At 31.3% G+C, this 22,237-nt stretch overlaps 1 protein-coding gene and 1 long non-coding RNA gene across 27 annotated transcripts in view; one reads left to right on the top strand and one right to left on the bottom strand.

The window, feature by feature from the left end:
• Positions 1 to 2,151: 2,151 nt before the first annotated feature.
• LOC143222273 (uncharacterized) lies at positions 2,152 to 20,652 on the top strand. Its single transcript, XR_013012146.1, has 2 exons — positions 2,152 to 16,457; positions 16,754 to 20,652. It is a non-coding gene; the product is annotated as an uncharacterized LOC143222273 (long non-coding RNA).
• The window catches only part of LOC143222270 (plasma membrane calcium-transporting ATPase 2-like), a 251,808-nt gene continuing 250,208 nt past the window's right edge, over positions 20,638 to 22,237 (bottom strand). For all 26 annotated transcript variants that reach the window (XM_076448541.1, XM_076448542.1, XM_076448543.1 and 23 more), the window contains one exon: positions 20,638 to 21,638. In XM_076448541.1, the coding sequence (XP_076304656.1) occupies positions 21,012 to 21,638 (627 nt within the window). In that variant the 3' untranslated portion in view covers positions 20,638 to 21,011. The remainder of the gene's footprint in view (positions 21,639 to 22,237) is intronic.

The raw sequence follows: 22,237 nt of genomic DNA, 5'->3' as shown, positions 1-22,237 counted from the left end.
CTGATAAAAAATTTTTTCAAGGGAGGTATTTATTTTGTACACCTGTAATATTAGATATTGGAGTTGCTTGCACATCTATGTGACATCATTACCTGTAAATTTGATAGCAATATAATATGAAGACAAGTATGTTTTTACATATAATACATTATATAAGTTTTTAACTTTATGATAAAAAGGGTTGCAATAGTTGTCTTATAAGTATGGACAGAACATCTTTATGTACTATTGGAAGAGCTAGTGTAACATGATTGCAATAGTTGACTTGTAGTCATGGGCAGAACATTTTTGTGCATTTTGGTAAAAGCTTGTGTGATGTCTTTCTCATGTAAGCATAACATACAGTATTTAAAGTGATAAAGTATGGATAATTATTTGTGAGGTAGATAGGAAAATTGATGATTTAAAAAACAGGAAATTCTTATTATAACAGAGGTTGTGAACTTAGTACTTCTGTTCGTATATTTTAAATTATACAGACATATTGCAAATTTATCTCAAAACACCAAAATAAAAATTTCAACTCCATGTTCAAAAGATGCATGTTGCTTTTTGTTAGAAATTTATCTCTGTATTCAGCAATGTGCTTTAATATTTTGTGGTGTTTCAAGTGGTTGTTGCAGAGTTGGTAGAATTGTGCAACCATCTCTTGTCTGTATAAACTTGTATGACTTAATTTCTTTTTATCCTTTTTTGTTTTGGAATAATTTTTTTTGTAAGTGTCAAAAGGAAGTAATATGTTCAATTTTTTTCTTTCATTTTGATTTCTAAGCCATCATTCTGAATTATATTAGCATACTGAAATATCAGACATTCCCTCTAATTTTTGAAGTTGCCACATATTTATGCATGTGTACTATATATTGTCTATCTTCACTGATCATGGTGTATGCAAGTTATGGTTTCATCATAAAGAAATAATTTACTTTAAAGTGTATACTTATTAGCTGTTCAAGCTGTCTTTAAAAAATATGCTTTATTTAATGTAATTATAAGAATGTCAACTTTGTGTTGTCTCTTCTGAATGGGAACTTTGAACATATGGATATTATGTAGCTATTTGTGTTGTACCAAGATAATGCCTTATTTTATGGTGTATGGTTAAATATTTTAACTGGACCTTGGCTGTTTTGATTACTTAGATGAACAGATGTATATTAGGTGCCTTACTGATACCAGTACTCTTAATGTGGTGTTAAAAATCAAACAGTAAATTTGATAAAACTTTCTGTATGTATATTGTTTTTATAATAATCTAGATTAACTTGCATTAACTCTTAGTTTGGTATATGTGGAATCCATACTTGCCCTAAATATTTTTACTTTCACTAGAGCTTTTAATTTAAACAATGTGAAAAGGGCTATACCCAAGATTTTTCAGTAACCTCTTCTCTTTTTTCACTTCTAAACAATTTTACAGGTTCAGTACTTTTATATTTCATGATTGAGATGTAAAAGGCCAATGCAAGTTTGAAAAAGTATCATAAACATTGCTTAGAAAACCAGATCAAGTGTGAAAAAAAAACTGGCTTAAACACTTCTTCAAATGCTTGTGTTATAAACTGATTATAGTTCACACTTAACTGTAGTGTCTTCTGATAAAACATTTACCTTTCTTTGAGAGAGAGAATAAAGAACTTTAAGTTTGTTCTATGTATAGGAAAGTACAGCATAAAAATTAAATTGTATGTTTATTTTGGTATTATAATTACAATTGAATGTTCTTAACTGTTATTTTATATCTGGATGTTGAGACTAAAGATCATGTAAATAACTGGCACTGTAACAACTGGGTCATTCCATGTCAAATCATCTAGAATGCTGCAGGTGACCCCCATAGAATGCCTTTAAAAAATTCACATGTACTAATCTACCCATATAATGAAAAATTGCCAAAGATTATATCAATATCTCTAATAGTTTCTGATTTACAGCCCTGTAAAATTTAGTTAATGTTTTCTTATTTTTGGTGAATCTATTTTTGGGCAACTTTGGCTGCTTAAAGCTGCAAGAGTAATGGTGGTAGAATGCTGAAATTTGCTACACTAACTGAATTAATCTCACAGAATTCAAAAATGATCTCAAACCAAGTTTATCTATCTTAGGATTTGCATAGTGAGGCTATAAAATCACCTGAAAACCCAAAATTGTAAAAAACATTGGTTTATGTAATAAGCCATAGCTCTAAGACTTAATATGATACAAAGCTGATTTTGTTTTCAAATGTCCTATAACATATCAGTTGATAAATTAGCAATTGTTGTAATTAAAAGTCTGTTAGATCGTCTGTAAAAAAATTTAGCTGCATGCAACTTTTTATGATTCAGCTAAAAATAGCCCTACTTCAGGCTACAGTTTGACCATGTCACCAGTCATTCAGCCTTTTCAGATTTTTACCATATATCCTTACACCTCTCAATATGATATACAAAAAATAATCAGGATGGTGTTCAACCTACTTTTTGAGTTATAATTTTTTTAAAGTATTCTCTGACCATACGTTTTTTATTTAAACAAAATTCAATTCAGGTGTGTTACTGTATGCAAATATATCCATACAATTTTGAAAAATACCTGTCAGAATTTTATGAATCCCACTGAAATATTCTAACCAGCCTTTTACAGTGTTAAATAATGAAGTTGTAAGAAACAAGAAAGAATTAATTCATTTCTGAACAAGTTTATTGGCATAACTAGTTAGATCCCATGGCAATGCAAATATATTGTGTATGCATTACAGTTATGTAAATATGGCTGAGTTTAGGATTCATAATATAATAAATACAAAGGTAAATCAGACACAAAAAACACAGTACTAGAACAGGGAATAATTGAGAAAGATTATAGTGACACCAAACTGCAATAATCGTGACAATGAAATGTTTCAAAAAAGTGCTTTGATGATAAATTAGTCTTAACAACATCAAATAAACATTCAGACAGCTTGAATAAATTTCTGAAATTCGAGTTTGATTATGTTGAGATCACTTTGACTTAGAACATAGTGACGAGCACTACTGCCTTGCACGGTAGGTGCATTTATCAGACAAAGAATATGTTGGAAAGGAATCCAGCTTTCATATTTATGTGACCTTGCAGGCCATGAGAACAGTTCGATTCTTGATTTCGTCATAATTAATGACAACACGTTGGAATGTTCATCTGATCTATCTTTTATGTATCCCACATACCGTTCATGATCGTATATGCATGCCACATATTTCCCTGGCTGATAATTGTCATTGCTATCATTAGACCCTATCATATTAAGTCTTAGAGCTATGGCTTATTACATAAACCAATGTTTTTTATAATTTTGGGTTTTCAGGTGATTTTACAGCCTCACTATGCAAATCGTAAGAGAGATAAATTTTGTTTGAGACCATTTTTTAATTCTGTGAGATTAATTCAATCAGTATAGCAAATTTTGGCCTTCTACCACCATTTCTCTTGCAGCTTTTAAGTAGCCAAAGTTGCCCAAAAATGAATTTGCCAAAAATAACAAAAAAGTAATTAAATTTTAAAGGGCTGTAAATCAAAAAACTATTAGAAATATTGATCTAATCTTTGGCAACGTTTCATTATATGGGTAGAGGGCACATGTGAATTTTTTTTAAGGCATTCTGAGGGATCACCTAGAAAATTTTACAAAATCTGGATAATTTGACATGGAATGACCCAACTATCATTCCTGTATGCCTAGGAGAGAAAAATTCAATACTTCATAACAATAATTAACTTTCATATCCATAATTAAAACAGTGCTAAAATAAACACAATTAAGGATGAAGAAAACTTCTTAAAAAGATTGTGCTACAAGTGTATAATTTTAACTGTTTCAAAGGTAGTGTACCTAACTTGTATGTACTTATACCTGATATTAAGTTAGATCAGTGTTTTAGTTATTCAACATTGTTCTTCAAAACACTGAAGGATGCTGAAAATATAAGTTTAAAGTTCTTTGAAATCTCACTTTAACTTCATCAAGATTTCAACACTTTTATGTGATTTGTGCCTTTTGCTGCTTCTGCAGAGTTTTTTCTCTATTTAAGTAATATTTAGTATGATAATAAATAATAAAAAAATAAAAACTTCAGAAAATGCTTGTGGTTGGCAAAGTTTTCTAGACTTGAAATTCAAAAATATGCGTACTATAACTGCCAACTAAAGAATTTGTTGAGTTATCAGAACACAAAGATGTGTGTGTGTGTGTGTACATTACACACACACATACTGTACCTGTGAATATGAAAATGTGTTGAATCATTTAATGTTCCTCTCACCTGAGACATTTGGCTTGATTGAGTATGGTAATCTATCTTACAAATGTGTAATAACTTCTATCAGAGTCCTGCTAAATATGTACAATAACAATTGCAAATAACAATACAGACATCATTATGAATGCCAGGCAAACCACAAAAAGCTTTTATGACCACTCTTACCTGGTCATTAGTCAAGTACTCTCACTGCTTTTATAGAAAACTTGGGACTAAAAGAGCTCAGTTAGTGTATTTGACTTATTTCATAGTCACTGATTAAACCATTTGAGAGAGATTTAACCAGGATTAAAAACTGTAATTACTTATGTTTACATGTATATTTCAAAACATACATTTTATAGTTTTATATTTTAGAGTCTGGTCTTGTGTACTTTTTTTTAAGACACAAATGTTTTATTCAGTTAGGTGATGTAGGAACTCATAACTGCCACTTGATCAATTAGCAATTGATATTTTTGGCAGTTTTTAGCCTAACCAAAAAATAAGTGGTACATGTTAACTCCTTACATACATACATTTACATGTATATAGAATGCTAAGGATAGAAATATGTCAGCTCAAAATAAGCTAGTTTTTGTAATATTTATATTTCATGACCACCATTTTATTAATGTAACGTTTTCATTTATTAAAATATCATTAACACAGATATTCTGATAAGATTGCATAAAACTCTCAAGTATATGTCATACTAAGATGCCTAGTGTGTGCTTAAATAATGGAAACTGAGACCAAAATATGAAACATTTGTTTACTTTAACTTGGTAATTTGTTGAGATACAAATTTGTTACTTAAAACTCAAAACAGACATCAACACTATTCAAATGACTGTTGAAGTTCATTCAGAGCAAGGTACAGTTACTAAAAGAAAGATGTTTGCAATTGCATGTGTATGATATTATATCACACACTAAAATTTTGTATAATGCATTTAGTTGGCCTGATGAGTTCTATACTTTACTTATGGCAGTAGTGTAAGAGAAACATTGTAAATTCAATTATAGTATATGCTCTTCCTACTGGAAACTTAAATTTTCCAGTAAATAGTGATGTTATTTAAAATGCTATTAATCTTATTATATTGTAACATAGTATCTCGCATTTAGTACTACTAATATAGTTATGTTGTATTACAAGGTATTGAACTAATTCTAAAATATGGATGAATATTACAAAAACAGGTTCTTTAGTGGAAAAATGGATAAAAGAAATTAACAACACAAACTGTATTAAGTGTTGGTTTTTGTCAGTACGTGGGTTTTTAATATTCTGTTATGAATAACAGCATACTTTGTAAAATCACAGTAACACTTTGTGTTATTTGCAGAATGAATATAAACTTTTTTCTTGCAGAATGGTCATAATTTGTGGCTTGTACATTGGATACACAATCTAAAACTTCTAGCTCAAATTTCTTTGTGTATTTACCACAGTATTATTTGTTTTATAGATTAATCCAATTCTTAATACTTTTAACATTTTCATATCTTTTACAACTGAATGTTTTGTAATTACTTTCCTTGAAAATTTCTATGCACTCAGTATAACGTTTTAAGAACTATTGTTGTTTCATATTTTGTACTTTTACTGAGTTCACTATTGAATCAACCCATATGTAACTGCAGTTTTCTGATAACTGACATTTTGTAGGGACTGTATGTATACCACACTTACATAGTATGTTAATTGGTGGCTTTGAAAGATTCTTTCACTAACTTGATTTAACAATTTTGTGTTGTGAGATGATATTCTAGATCTGCTGACTTAAATGTTTAATTTATTGGAATTAGATTTATATCTTTAAGAGTATTTTGTACTTGTCAGTAGGTTTAAGTTTAATACTTCTTACACACTGGTGTTCAGTGGGCATACAGTTTTTCATACACACAGTGGTGCTCAGTGGGCATACAGTTTTGTTTAGTACACACAGTGGTGCTCAGTGGGCTTACATGTTTCTTGCATGCATACAGTACAGTGTTTGTTGGGTTTACAGTTTAGTGTCTCAGTCATATACAATATGGGATTCATTGGGGTTATAATTTGCTGTAGTATTTATTTCATTTGACTTAGTTTGCTATTTTCTATTTACACAGTTTTGTGTTCAGTGGCTCTTGAAGAGTTTTGAGGTATTTACACTTACCATGCAAAATCACAGTGTAGTTTACATGGTGTGGTATTCTGTGGATTTGAACAGTTTGGTGTGAAATACAGTTACACAATGTGGTATTATGTGGGCCTGAACAGTTTGATATGAAGTATAGTTACACAGTTGGCTTTGTGGGCTCAAAAGGTTTGTTGTGTAAGACACAGTGTTGAACAATTTGGTGTGAAATACAGTTATACATTGTGGTTTTCCATGAGATTGAATAGTTTTGTGTGAAATAGAGTTACACAGTATTGCTTTGTAGACTTGATAAGTTTGGTTGAAATATAGTTGCATGATGTGGCTTTGCATGGACTTGAATAGTTTGGTGTGAAATATAGTTATACAGTGTTGTTTTGTAGACTTGATAGTGTTGTTAAAATGTAGTGATGTGGCTTTGCATGTGAAATATAGTTACACAATGTGGCTTTCTATAGTCTTTAAAAGATTGATGTGACATAAAGTTGTAATTCGTACTTGGTTACACATTACAGTATGTATTGATTTTGAAGAATCTGATGTCTTTTTGCACATTTACAGCATGTTTTGTTAGTGGTTTGGTATAATTTAATATCTACTAATTTTTAAACATTGTGGTGTTTGATAATGTTATAGTGTATTATAAATTATATAATATGTTAAGAGATCCAGTAATCATAAATTTTTTCAAGCCATACTTCATACCTTGAGACATTGATTTTTTATATGGTTTATTATTTCATGCAGTTATTGATTAGTGTAATTTATATCTACATAATATTGTGTTCTGTGGTTTCTAAAATTGTGACTTTTTTATCTACACATAGAGTTGTATTCTTTGGTTTTGAGGGTTCATGTAACTTCTGTTTACACAGTGTTTTATTCTGTGGTTTTGAGGGTTCACATGACTTGTGTTTACACAATGTCATGTTCTATGATTTGGAGGTTTCATTTTTGTTATATATTGTGTTGAAGACTACTTGAATGGGTGATAACCATTTTATACTGTGTTCAGTCATGCAGTGTGGAGACGTAGTTTTGAACGCTTAGTTGCCTCATATGCCTACTGTTCCATTTAATATTATGTCACAGTACACTTGCTGCTGATTATTGGATTCTTTTTACAAGCACAGTATTTATTGTATTTTGATCCTGCACTGTGGTTTAAGATCTTGTTAATAATAGCATATAGTATAAAATGTGTTCAACTTCATTGTGTTATACATTATAAAGTGAAGATTAGTTTTTAGGTAGTAATATAAGAGGGGAAACTTCATGTAAAATGTAACCTTGTTATGAGTCTGATATGCAACAACATTCAGTTGTTTATATATAGTATGGTGTCCTAACAGCAATTTAACTTGTATTTTAGATATTTGATACAATCTAACAGTTACTGAATATTTTATAAACATAATTTCTGATATACATATTATTTTTTAAGGAAGTCTAGAACATGCTTGAACCTTCAATATCTTGATGTTTATTTCTTTTGTTTCTTTTTTGTTAACAGCACTGTAGGTTGTTACAGTATCTGGTTGGCTTGAACATGTTCAGCTTATCTACATTTTTATTCCAGTTCTGTCAGTAAATTCAATTCAGAGATACTGTGTTTAAAAGTTACCATGATGAGCTAAACAGTATTGAAATATGAAAGTGGTATACTGCAAAGTAAGATGTTTTAAGGAGATGCTAGTGATATTGAAACACTGTTTAGTTATTTATGAGAATGAAATTGTGTTGGAAGATTTATATCATGTCAGAATCTTCTAGTGGATTGATAATATTCTCACTGTAATAACTTATTTCCAGGTATTAAAAATTTAATATAGAACAAAAGTTGTTGGAACAAAATCTTTCATTGATTAGAATGTATTAGACATAATGGTAACTAAAACAAAAATTTTCATCAATCAAAAAATAATAGAGGTACAACATCTGTTTTGGTCAGTTATTTCAGTAATGTATAATTGTAGTAACCAGTTGTTTTAGTAGTGAAGGTTATAGTGATACAATAATTATTATTCTCAAAACTTCTAGTTTTTAGTGTGTTATAAAGATAGAACAGTTAATGGGAATGATATATTCAGATGTTAAAATAGAGAGACATATATTTCTCGTTGTGAGTAAATATTGATGTAAACAGCTGTAGAGATAAAATAATTGTAGTGATTGCAATATTTGAAAACATTTTAATAGTATCTTGATATTCAGAGGATTTAAATATTTTTAATGGTAATGAATTTATGGTAATTTATTTGTGTGCATTTTTTTATGTTGACCCTACTACCACTGGATGCTTAGACCAGTAACTTCATTTTTTTTACAGAATGTTTGAATTTTCATTTATAAATGCATGAAAAATGTAAAACTTTTCATACATCAATACAAGCTTTGTTTTCAGACCTCCTTGAAGACGTGGTTCTATTACCAGTTGGTTGATGTAATCTTATAAAGTTGATCTGTCACCATGTCTGGTTGTTGTTATGATGGATTACTGCTTGCAGTTGTGTTATATTTTAAAACTTGATAAACAAGTTTTAGACTTTCTGTTAGCTGCAATGTAAAATTCAATTCCACACACATGATTAGAGCCAAGGTGAAGAGTTAGAATGAGTGTAAAGATTTAATGGTGAAAAAGATGTTTAATAATGGTAGTTATGTGACACATTCAGTGAGATAATTTGACATTTAATATTTTGTATTTCTGAATAAGAAAGATAAAGCAGCTTGTTGACATTAGCATAAAGTTCAGTATTGTAATCTTTGATATGCTCATAAATTCTCTGTAACTAGTCATATAGGATATTTTTACTTTATCGCTTATACAAAAACCAGTTTAATAAACTTTTGTTATTTATTAACTAGTTCTCTTCATGACAGCACATCATGAAACCTGAATATTGGAGCTTTTTCATTTTAGGAGATTTCATTTGCATTTTCTGTATAGTTAGTTTGTTTTACATTTGAAAGATTTGAGTTAATTATGCAAGTTTTCCAATGATTATGTATTTTGTGGATTGATAAATATATGTTATCTTTAAGAAAGTTTGAACATACATTTTAATAATCTCATACAGTTTAAAGGGTAAACCTGTGTTTACTAAGTAATAAACTGAAAAATACTTTTTAAGATTGTTTTTTTTATTGATAGATATATGTAACTAGAATTTATCAAAGTATTGTTGATTTCTCAGTTTTAAAGTGATTGTTGTTGTAGATGGAATACTCACTAGTTATTTTCAAGGTTGTGTTATACATTAATTATTAGAACATTTATATTGTAGTTATCAATTGTTTAGTAATTTTCTCTGAGAAAGTAATTCTTAAATCGTCCCCTTCCATTTCTTCAGTGTTTAATAGTCATTGAATGTATGTGAATTGTAAATCGACGAAAGTCATTTTGTGTTTCAAGAATATTTTATTTTTCAAGTTGTTTTTTTTCTCTGAATGTTTCATTATGAACAAAACCAAATATTTGCATGGATTTGGAAAATTTAAAACTGTGTATTTTCCAGTTCAGTTCAGTGTGTTGTTATTACACATTTCTTGTTTTCAAGTGTCATATATACGTAAATCCATGTGTATGGGGGAAGGCTCTGTAGCATTATTTTTAAAATCATTATATACCTTTACTTCCACAACTTGCAGAAATACTTTGAATGCAATTAAAAACATTGGGACAGCAGTTTATTATGATGGTTGATCTTTATTGTAAGATGAGATAAAAGTATAGCTTGACCCTAGTAGTTATGTTGTAAAATGGTTAAGGAATTTGGAAGTGTTTGGAAGTCTGATATCAAATATTTAGATTAAAAAAGCATTAAAAATAAAAGTTTTGGCGTAGACAAAACTGCAATATTTTGGACTGTTGAGCTACCTTGATTAATGTAGAAATATAGGACAATTGAAGAACTCCTAAGTTTCCTGGAATAATAAAGGAGTAGGAGTAATTAATAAACTTTAGGATTACTTTGGTACTCAAAGCATTTTTAGTGTATAGGATGAGGTAATAGGTTTGAGGACTTGTATTGCACTAAAAGGTTTGGCTTGTGCAGTGGTTAGGACATTTCAATATGAATTCTATAATTACTGTAACTACATATTTAATTTCTTTATAAGTTTTGGAGGGAACAATAGGCTTAAGTACTCTACAGATTCCTGTAACACAGTAGGAGGGATTGGTAGATTGCAGAACTGCTAAAAAACTTGGGATATTGTAAAGATGTAAAATGATTCCATGGACTCTGGGAAGACTGAGAAACATTTTAAAAGTGTAAGATAGTGTGATGGAATTTAGGACAACTGAGTTAGTTGGAACATTGCAAAGATATGAGTTGAGGTGTCAAACTTTAAGGCAGGTGAAATACATAGAAGATTGCAGAGACTTAGATTGAGGTATTAAACTTTAGGGTAGCTCAGGTATCTGGGACACTGTAAAGATGTATGCTGAAGTAGTAAACTGTGGGGCAGGTGAGGTATCTGGAACATTGTGAAAATGTTGGTTGAGATTGTAAACTTTAACTGGCTAACAAGTACTTTATTACACTATAAATATATAGGTGAAGTTATTGGATCGTGGGATTTCCAAAGTAACCAAAACACCATAAAGGTTATAAAACCTAGAAACTACTTCAGTGAATCTATGTTACTGTAATTATTGTAATGTAGGTGTTTTTATAACTGACTTATCTAAAGAATTGCTCTGAACATTAAGAAATCAAAAACAACACTTTTGCAAAGCTTTGGAAATGTCTAGATCACTTTGAAATGTTGATTACTTTAGAACTCCTTCAGTTTTGGAATAATGCCTTGTTATATAATATTAGCATTTATATAACATTGGGAATACAAGTATTTAGTTTTTTCAATAGATACCTAAATGAACACTACTGTAAAATTTGGCCCTATGGAAATATCACATCTACTATTTTGTAGCAAAAATCTTTACTAAAGTAATCTGAAACTATTTTATGTTGTTAGAAAAAACAAAAATATCATATATTTGATTTATTCATAATAATGTTGGTTTTAGTAATTAGAGTTGCTTAAGTATCTAGTAGATATTAATACAGTAGCAGTATTATAGTGAAAAAGAAGTTGTTATGAGTTTTTTGAAGTGTCAGTATTTGCTTAAGCATTAACCTGTAGCTACTTTGAAACCAAATGTACTCTGTTTATTTGAATTATAAAATGTGGTAAAATTCACCATTTATTTTTCTTGGAAAGTAGCAAAGAAATGTTGTTGTTTATGTGATCAGTAATTTTTGTAAATGAAACAACTCATATATTGTGCCTTTATTCTTATTATTTAAAACAGGGGTTCCCAACCTTTTGGCACTAGCAACTTGAAAATGTAATTGATGAAATAAAATTAATGTTATCCCAAGCTACTTCTAACAAGGCTACGCGACCCCCCTGCCAAGGCTTCGCGACCCCCTGGGGGGTTGCGACCCACCAGTTGGGAACCCCTGGTTTAAAATGTTTGATAATTGTTGAAGCTTCATCAGAGAAAAAGAATATGGAACCTTGTTTTCTTTTGTTTTTAGTTAAGACTGAAATAAAGAGTTCCTTATTCTAGTTGGATTGCTTTTCTTTCTATCTTATTCATTAAGAATAATAGTAATTTTTAATGTTTTATTTGTTACAAGCAAAAATACCCATCTCCAGTAATGGGAAAAAAATTAAGTTAATCTATCAACTGTTAATTATTTCATGAACTTGAAAATGGTTGTGTTGCACTCTTGGTTTCACTTAGAGCCAATGCTCTAAGCTACTTCTACCACCCACTGTGAGAAGTAATTGTTGAGTATTTCAGTCATGCTAAGATTTGCTCAACAATAACATACTGTAAACATACATTTTTATTCTTTAAGTTGCATTTTGAATTGTGAATGATATTGTGAGTAATTCTTAACAATTTAGATTACAATATCATGTTTGTGAAATAAAATTTGGCTTCAGTATTCATGCCTGTTTTCCTGTCATATTAAAATTGAATATTGAGCTTTGTCTGTGTGTGTGCAGCTTTTCAAGTGTAAGACAGATGAATGCTTGGACAGGCACCACAGTTGACGATAAATATAGAGTAAAATAGAAATGTATTTTGATGTTTTTAACAGCATAACAATTCCAATTGAATACTTCTTTGATCATATAAATGTGTATTATTTGATATATATTGACTGGATACTTTATTAGAAGCACCACCTGATACTTGGTTGAACTTTTTATCACAGTAAAGGTCAGAACTCGGCTAGATATAGAGTTCTCAGTAATAGCCAATTTTTCTAAGAACTTGGTTCACGGTTGTCACAGCTATGTTTTTCAAAAACAGTGTTGGATATTGTGAAGATACCAGATTGTTTCACTGTTGCCTTGGAACAGCAGTTGTAATCACTCTTGAAATTCAGGTATACTGTGGATGTTACTTACTCTTATTAAGGAATCACAGAACACTTCTGTCACACAAATCTTCTCTAGCACGTTGTGTACTGTTAGAACAACACAAGCAGTGTCACTAGGCTTATGCATCTTCCCATACTTTTACCCAGTTTTTAGCATTGATAAGGACTAAAGTGTTTTTTTACATCATCTTACACATTTCAAGTCATTTACTGTCAACAGAATGTTTTCTGTTTGCATTAGAGATGAGCAGTGTTTGTACTGAAGATCACTATAAGATAGTTTTTTTTATGTCCATTGCATATGGCTGAATCCCAATCACTTTTAATGTAATTAGTCAAATGAAGCACAGTCTGTTGCATTTAATAAGCATGTTTAACCATCTTCTCCTTTAGTCAGCCACCAGCTTTTGCTTCTCTTGATAAGACTTTGAACAACCAATCATAGAAATGGTCTTTACTAATGAAATTTATATAGTAATGCCCCACTGCCACATTCCTGTTTAAGTCTGACATATTCTTACCTATTGCTCTATAGAGTGACTGATTTTATTGCAGCTATTATGCTCAAGCTAATAGTATATATCAGTATTCCTCACATGGACAGGAGGTACTAATGGTGGACTGTCAGTGTGTGTGTAATAGTGAAAATTAGTACATTTTAATGAAGTTAAATAAGCAAGTTATATATATATATATATATATATAAACATACAATGTTTAGTATTAATTATAAGAAAAACAAACAACCTGTATGAACATGAATGGAGTAAAAGCTGACAAGGCAACCCTTTTTTACTGATTTGTTTGTAAGTATATGTTCATTCAGTATCCAAGTTGAAATACATATTTGGATCAGTAGCATTCCCCATATTCTTTCAAGTATGTTAATTAAAGTTAAATATTTGTTTTGTAAGATCTGAGTAGTAACCACTATATCTAGGGAAAATGTTAATTACATTAATATTTTAAAAACTAAAGTAGTTGAAACTTAAATAAACAACAACTGCTATACCAAAGGTGAATTACAGAATTTGTTTTAAAAATAACCAAACTTAATAAATTTATGAAATATTTTTCTGTCTTAATTTTGACAAAGAGGTGAAAACAATGTGTATTATTACTATCATGTAGTATACTGTGTTTAGTTTCACTAGTCAAAGTGATTACACTTTTAGATGTTTTATTACAGACATTACCTTCTGATGTGTTAATAATATAAATTTAGCTTTATAACCCAAATAAGCTAAAAAATGTAAAGTAGAAGAATAGTTTCTCTCTTTTAATATGCAAAAACTCATTCAGGTTGTAATTAAAAATAATGAAATACTAATTAGAGATTTGCAAGTATTGCAGAAGAGTAAAATTTGCATATACTTAGGGATGTTTGACATGAATTGGCTTTCATTAAAAATTAAAAAATGGCACTGCTATGGAAATAAAATTTTGTGTCTGATTTCAAAGTTGTAGTCCACTGATTATGGTGAACTGTACACTACCACACATCAGTGTGCATGGATGTGAGTAAAATTTGTTTTGAGCCCAGAAATTTAAAAGATTGCCTTGAATATGTATATAATTTTTTTTGCTACATATTAAATACGGTATAAATATTAAAAAATATATACTATTGCTAACTATGACCTTTGGTTAATAGAAACAAATTGATTAATCTACAGAGTAATTAAATTATAATTATGTATATACTAGCTGACAGAAATAATGGATCAACACATTTTCCTATGCTACATATTGACTAAGTATATTTTTTACTAACGTGTACAAACACACAAAGAAAGAAGCTGGGCAAAAAGTCAACTATGTGTTTTTAGTTAGAAATACACATACCAGTATGTACAGTTAAAATTTGATGAGAGACTTGTAGTTAGCCTCCTGCCTGTACAAAGATTATAACATTTATATACTTGGTTTTGTATTTTTTATTTGTTATTTTTGTTATTTGAGTTTAAATGCCAATACTGGCATAAGAGAGAAGAAAATATTTTGAATTCACTGTAACAGTTGCAAAATTATATTTTATGTTCTTCAAACTTTTAATGAATTTTATCTCAAAACAATCATAGCATAGAATTCAAAACAATATACAGTGCACTGAGTAAAAAAGAAAGTGCATATATATAGAAGAGAATCATTATTAAGACACTTAGGAAATTTTAAGTGTAGTTTTGTTTGTTTGTTTGTTTGTTTGTGAATTTCATGCAAAGCTACATGAGGGCTATCTGTACTAGCTGTCCCTAATTTAGCAGTGTAAGACTAGAGGGAAGGCAGTTAGTCATCACGGCACACCACCAACTCTTGGGCTACTGTTTTACCATTGAATAATGGGATTGATGATCACATTATATTGCCCCCACAGCTGAAAAGGCAAGCATGTTTTGTAATGAAAGGTTGTTAACTTTCTACTTTATTAATGTCGGTAAGTGTTTATTTATTTAATATAACTGTTTTTTCCAGAACCATTATAAAACATTTGTGTATTTTTACATAACTCTTTTAGGTTTTTATCATTTATTTGATAAATCTGTTTATCTGAGTAACATTTTTCTACACAATCCATTTAGGTCTGTACTGTCTTTTTTAATGTATTATCTTTTAACTGGTACAACTTTATAGATCTTTACTGTATCTTTGAGTTTCTTTTTTATTTATCTTACTAATACAACAGTGTTTTTACCCAAATTTATATAGATTTTTACTATATCTTTAATGACTTTTTTTTTTTTTTCATTACTGTGGTATATATGGGTAAACATGAGACAACCTCTGATCTTTCAATAGTAAGCTTGAGGGTGTACAGTCTAAAATTCAGGGTTTGATCCACATGGTGGGCATAAAGTAGATAGCCCACTGTGAAGATTTGTGCTTAACAACACACAATCATTCACAAATTACATAATCAATTTCCATAATTTTTCCTGATGTCTTCTAATAAAACATTATGGGCATTTTTCATGAGCTTTCTGAATGCTACAGTATCATTCACTTGCAGAGGACCTTTCTTGAGTCAGTTCTTCTTCAAAAGAAATCAAAGAAAATTCTAGAAATTCTCAAATAGTACAAAAGTTAAGATAGCAATTATTCTAATGCCACCAATAAGATATGCTCACTGAAGTGTGTAATTCTGTTACAAATTTAAGTTTTATTACGAGCTTTTATCAGTTTTTTTCAGAAATTCAAAGTCGTTGTCTGAAAACATTTTATTTTAAATAGTTCAGTACTATGTTTTTAAAATATTTTCTGAATTTCTTGTATACTATATGAAGTATAGAGAAATCTTACTTTAAAGTTTGCAGCTGCTTTCTCCATTTTTTTTGTTAGCTGCTGAGATAATGCCAGTATTATCATTTATTTTGTTAAGATACAGTGGAAATGTGTATATAAGAATGTATAAACAATTTTTTTATATTCCCAAGAAAGCTAATTAATTTTAACAAAACTAATATATAGTTAATAAATTACTTTTTAGGCACATGTACATCATGTATTTAACATTAACAGCTTGGCAAAGAAGGCTTGGGAGTTTACTACTAGAACTTGCTGATGTATTTGTTATAACAAACAGGCTGCTAGGAAGAACAAGAATCACCTGGTACAGTTACAACAGAAAGGGTTCGTACCCCTGTGTTGTGAGTAGATTTTTCCTCATTACTTAAAAAAATATCATGATTAGGATAATGAAAGTAAAGTATATTATAAATACTATACTAACACACATCTACATAAATATTTATGTAAATTGAACGACAAATAACTGTTTATAAACAAATAACCAAACATAGGAGGGGCAGAAAGTGTTTGTGTGTCTACTTGAATGGTCAGTTGTGTAGCCTTTTAGGTGAATTACTTGGCGCAATCTCTCCTCATAGCCCTTCATGATTGTTGACAGTACTCAACTAGTATTTTCTTCCATTCTTCTTTACAGAAGGCCTCCAACTCTTGCCAGTTTTTCGGATGACGCTGATGAACCCTGGTCTTCAACTCATGTCAAACATTTTCAATTGGGTTGAGATCAGGTGACTGCAATGGCCACTCCAGAACGCTTATATGGTTCCTCTGCAACCAGGATTGTACATATTTCGATGTGTGCTTAGGATCATTGTCGTGCTGGAATATCCAACAATGCCAAAGCCGCATGTTCCAAGCATCATTCTTGATATAAGTGCCTAATATATCAACATACTCTTCTTATTTCATGATTTTATTGATACGGTGAAGGCTGCCTACACCAGAAGAGCTGAAGGAACCCCATACCATGATTGAGCCAGTCCTCCGTGTTTAATTGTAAGGACGGTGTTCTTTGGAAGATTTCGTTCTCCCTTCTTGCGGAAAATACTGCGAACATCATTGTGGCCGAAAAACTTGATTTTAGTCTCGTTTGACCAAAGAATACTCTTCCAATAGGTAAAGGGTTTATATACATGCTTTCTTGCATACCTCAATTGTGCTTCTAAATTAACAGGCTTTAAATATGGAGTTCTACGAGGATGGCATGATTTGAACCCAGAAGAGCATAACATGTTCGTAACTGTAGTGGTGCTTACTTCAACCCTAGTTTCCCTTACCAGTTTCTGTATATCATTACGTGTTAAACAAGGGTTCCTACTAACTTCTCTGAGAACTTTCCTCTTGGTTCTCTCTGGAATTTTGGTGGGGCGTCCAGAATGAGGGAGGATAGCAGTTGATCCTGTAAACTTAAACTTGGCAATTATGCTTTGAACAGTAGATTTTGGCACATTAAGTTGTGTAGCAATACTGGAAAGAGACACACGAGACTTATATTTTACAATAATTCGGTTTTTTAAATCACTGGACAGTTGTTTCCTGTTCGCCATGATGACCAAGCAGATAATGACAGAGCTAAATTGCCAGAAGTAAATTTTTTGCTGGCTAACTTCCAATAATTATGAACCCAGTGTTTAGTTCTGGAATGGTATAATGTAGTTTATTTGCCAAACTAAACAAAATTTTTACAGGAATATCAGTTTTTTCACATGTTCTGAAACATTTGAACACTTTCTGCTCCTCCTATTTTTGGTTATTTGTTTATAAACAGTTTATTTGTCATTTAATTTACCTAAAATTTATGTAGATGTGTGTTAGTAAATATTTATAATATACTATATGTCTATTAGCCTAATAGTGATACTTTTTAAGTTATGAGCAAAAAACTACTTGGGACACAGGGGTACGAACACTTTCTGTCATAACTGTATCATTACGGTACACATCCTGTAATGCAAACACCACACAAACTATCTTGGAACATACCAGAAATATCACCAGTATCAATATTTATCAGATTCTGAAGGATAAAAGCAACTAGTGACTAGAGAGTGCTCTGTTGTGACCAGTAGTGATCATAAGAAGGAAAGGAGGTACACTGGTAGGTGAATGAGATAATGCATCATTATGTTTTAGCTGCCACTGAAAGATGAATGTTTGTTAATTCTTGCTTCAGACTGCTGGTGAATATTAATAAGCAATGAAAAAATTTTTGTAAATTTTATGTCACATTGCTCAGCTTTTATAACATGTCAGCTACTTTTGAGCACTTAATGAAACTCATTATGTGGATTGCAGTGGGGATAGTGTAACATTTATATTGATGAGATTTTAGCATTTAAAGCCATGATTTTTTAATGCTTATGATAATGCTTGAGAAATATTATCTTGCATAAATACATGTAGAGTTTTTAGAACTACAGTCAGGAGGTATAGAGATTTTACAGACTGTACTAAATTTAAAAGCAGTGGTAAATTGAATGTTCCCACAAAAAGAAAGTCTGAGTTTCTTTGGATTCATGTCATATTATAGGCAATGTATGCCACCTTTTCAACAACAGCAGTATTTACTTTCTGTGTAAAGTCATTCCACGTACTAAAATTTCATTTGTTTTCCAATGTTAGCTTATCCAAAAAATGAAAAGTTATTTCTTTAGGCATGGATACAAATGCTAGAAACAGAGTACCACAAATGAAGGAAAGTGTTAAAATGTTATATGAGGGATTATCATTTTTTCTACCTTGTACAGTGATATAGAGATCTTTCATTTTAAATTATTTAGTACCACACTGTCAAAGTGGCAACATGTCATTAACATTACCTTGTTCTAGTTACTTTGTTCCCTTTAGTAGGTGACATCTGTGATTTCATTATTGTATGGAGCATCCAGAGAGAACAGATAAATTCCAGGACATACTTTACTAGGTAGATATTATGTGAACTAAAAGTGACACCTGACCAGTGTTGTAAGGGAATAGAAGTTACAGAATGATACTATACACTGGACAAAGAAAGTGAGTTTACATTCTAGATTATAACACACTTTATTGTTAAGTTCTCCACTAAATGATCAATAGAGAGGATTCTTTTTCTTTGAATCAACCTATTTGGTTCTGTTGTAGATGATTTTGTGAGAAAAAGAGCATCATAGATTAAATGCAACTTTGAATACAAATAGCTGTCTACTATCAGTATAGCTACTTTCACTACATTTTCTGTTTACTTGTGAAAATAAAGATTTAGTACATTTATTCTAAGAATGCCACAAAATTAAGGTTTAATCAAATCATGTCTCAAGAAAGCCCTCATAAATTTCTGGGTGAACTCTGCTGTTATTGCAAACTTGCCTATCTAATACTTTTTGGGAAACCAATTTCACTCATGAATACCATTAGACCTAAAGTCTCGGTCATGACAATGAATTACCTTAATAGTGAATGGATACTAAAAATACCAAGAGAAAAGCTTTAAAAAACAAACAAAAGACCCAGATCTAATTTTGGCAGAACTTGACCTACAGCAGGATGAAGCATGAACCATCATTGATTGGTGAACATGGTACTGAAACCCATATCTACTGTCAAGTATTCTATACAAGGGAGTAAATTTTCTAGTTGATACAGGAGCCATCAAAATGTTGTTTGATCTTTCACTCTACCATGCACACCACCCTGTGAATTCACCACTTTGGCCAGTCAGTACAGACTTTGTTCTGGTGGGGTGTGGTCATCCAGGCACAAATAAAGAGGCACATCTTGATTCAAGTAGTAGGGATGGATTTACCGTGGAATTTCTCTGTGCAATAAGTAAACAACATCTAGTGCTGGTCTGAGAACAGTGGACTGCATGTTAAGGAACAATTCACAATACTCCCAAATTCACAATAATTTTTGTTTACTATGGAAGTACAGTTAATTCAGTCTTTCTTATTATTTTATTTCATTGGTTTTATGGTTAAAAAGTAATGATGGTGAGATAAGCTTGAAATTAAATGGAAGTGTAATGTTTTGAAAAATGTCTTTCTCTTTCAGCCCAAAAAGGTAAACAGCTTTACTTAACTTGATTCTGACATATGCATGCATTCAACATGTATTGGACATCCCCATAAATTTACAATATGTTGTGATCTTATTTTTACACTAGTTTCACAGTGCCATAGGTCATTCTCCTATAGTATTACTTAACATTCCCAAGAAAGGTATTGCTGGAGAATTCACTGGTTTTACTTTGTGGGATTAGTCGTGTACAGGTTATGGAATGCCTAGAGGGTATGTCTGTGTGCTATTTTGATTATAGAACGGTAAAGTAATATGGATGGCCATTTCACTATGAGGAGATTGAATCTATTGCATAATTATACAGTAGTTAGTTCTCTTAGTTTATTTCTGACAGATATTCAGTTGCAGTTTGTTTTGTTTTTTCAATTCAAATAATGCCATGTTCGGGCTTGCACTCGTTCTGTACTGGGTTCAGAATATAAATTTGGAAGATTTGTACTAAGAAATAAATCAATTAAATAAACCTGTTATTAAAACATTCCTGTCATTTATTTTCCTGTTAATTTTCCAGTAGATACAAGTTTTATTTTGTATTAAAATCAACGTTGATAAAAGGATACAAATGAAATGGGAAAATAACAACAAAATATAGCATTTTTAACAATTTAATCGATATGCTGTACTATTTCATTGTAACGCCGAGTGGAGGTCTCAGAAATTATTACACTTCATCAAATGTGGTTCACGTTTACAGGGGTGTTCATAGCGTATATATTGTACAACTTACATCTATGTCATGAAAAAATACACCTATAATAATACATGATATATTTGGGAAATAAACTTTTCCATGTTAACTTCAGAAAAGTTTTCAATTTATTGTCTATTCAGTTTTGTTATCAAATACTTGTTTCAAAGTCTTGATTATAAGTCCTTCTTCTTCCCTTTCTCCTCTTTTTTGAACTAAGCCTACCGCCATCACGGCGATAACGTGGCTCTTCACGTGCTGGTACCTGATTGTAAGCAGGATCATTAACACGAGTGTTGCGATAACGCGTGTCTTCTCGTTGCTGCGCAGGGCCGTACCCCGTACCATAGCCACGAGATGTGCGGTACTCTGGGTCATCGTACGAAGAGGCTGCATCATAGGTGAAGTCGCTTGCACGAGCATTACGATATCGGGGATCTCCTCGTATTGGGCTTGCACTGTACGAAGGGTCGCTAAGGCTATGGTAAAATCTTCTATTGTCTGTTTCAGGTATTGTATCACTGTAACCATAGTACGAATTTGCTCTTGTCGGAGGAGCACTGTAAACTCTACCAGTAGTTCGGATAGGACGATATCTTTGTTCTGCTGTAGGTGGTGAGACGTCACCAGGGCGGTAGTATCTATATAAGGGGTCTTCACGTAGTACTGCTGAAGTAACTGTTTCTCCTATGCGTGAAAATGATGATGAAGGTCCACTGATGCTTGTGGGGTAGGGACAGTTTTCGATAGTACCAGAGTAAGGGCTTGCTGCTCGAGCCTAACAAAATAAAAAATAACTTCACATGTTATAGGTGTTTTTAACAGAAAAAGTCTAGTTCACTTTGTTCAGTAATTTTGACAGAAAATCGTGTTCATTACACTTAGTTCTGATAAAAGTCAGCGCTAAGTTTAAGAACTTGCAACACTAACCTCCAGGACCAGTGGCGTATTTAGGTAGGGGTTAAAGGGGGCTCAGCCCCAGGGCCCATGGTCTTAATGGGGCCTCATTGATAATTTTATTATATGTAAAATTATATGGGATGTAGGACCCACAAAAAGTGTTAATCCTTGGGTCCACGCAACCTTAAATTCGCCACTGCCCAGGATTCGAGCCCCCGTAGTGGGTACAGCAGATAGTCCAATGTGGTTTTGCTTTATAACAAAACTTGTGAGATAGTTCTCCAGCTTAATATGTTTTCTAATTTAATAATAACACGAAAAGTAAAAACGAATACCAAGACAATCTTCTAAATAAAGCTGGTTATAATGCTATATCAGCAAGATTCTAGTTACCCTCAACATATAACTTACTGTAGGCACACAAACTCACAAGTTTAAGTTTGTTTTCTCTGTAAAATTTAGTGGTGGCAGAGAAAT

Source organism: Tachypleus tridentatus, chromosome 8, assembly GCF_004210375.1.
Source record: "Tachypleus tridentatus isolate NWPU-2018 chromosome 8, ASM421037v1, whole genome shotgun sequence".
Lineage (NCBI taxonomy): Eukaryota > Metazoa > Arthropoda > Merostomata > Xiphosura > Limulidae > Tachypleus > Tachypleus tridentatus.
This window is presented reverse-complemented; position numbering and strand designations above follow the sequence as displayed.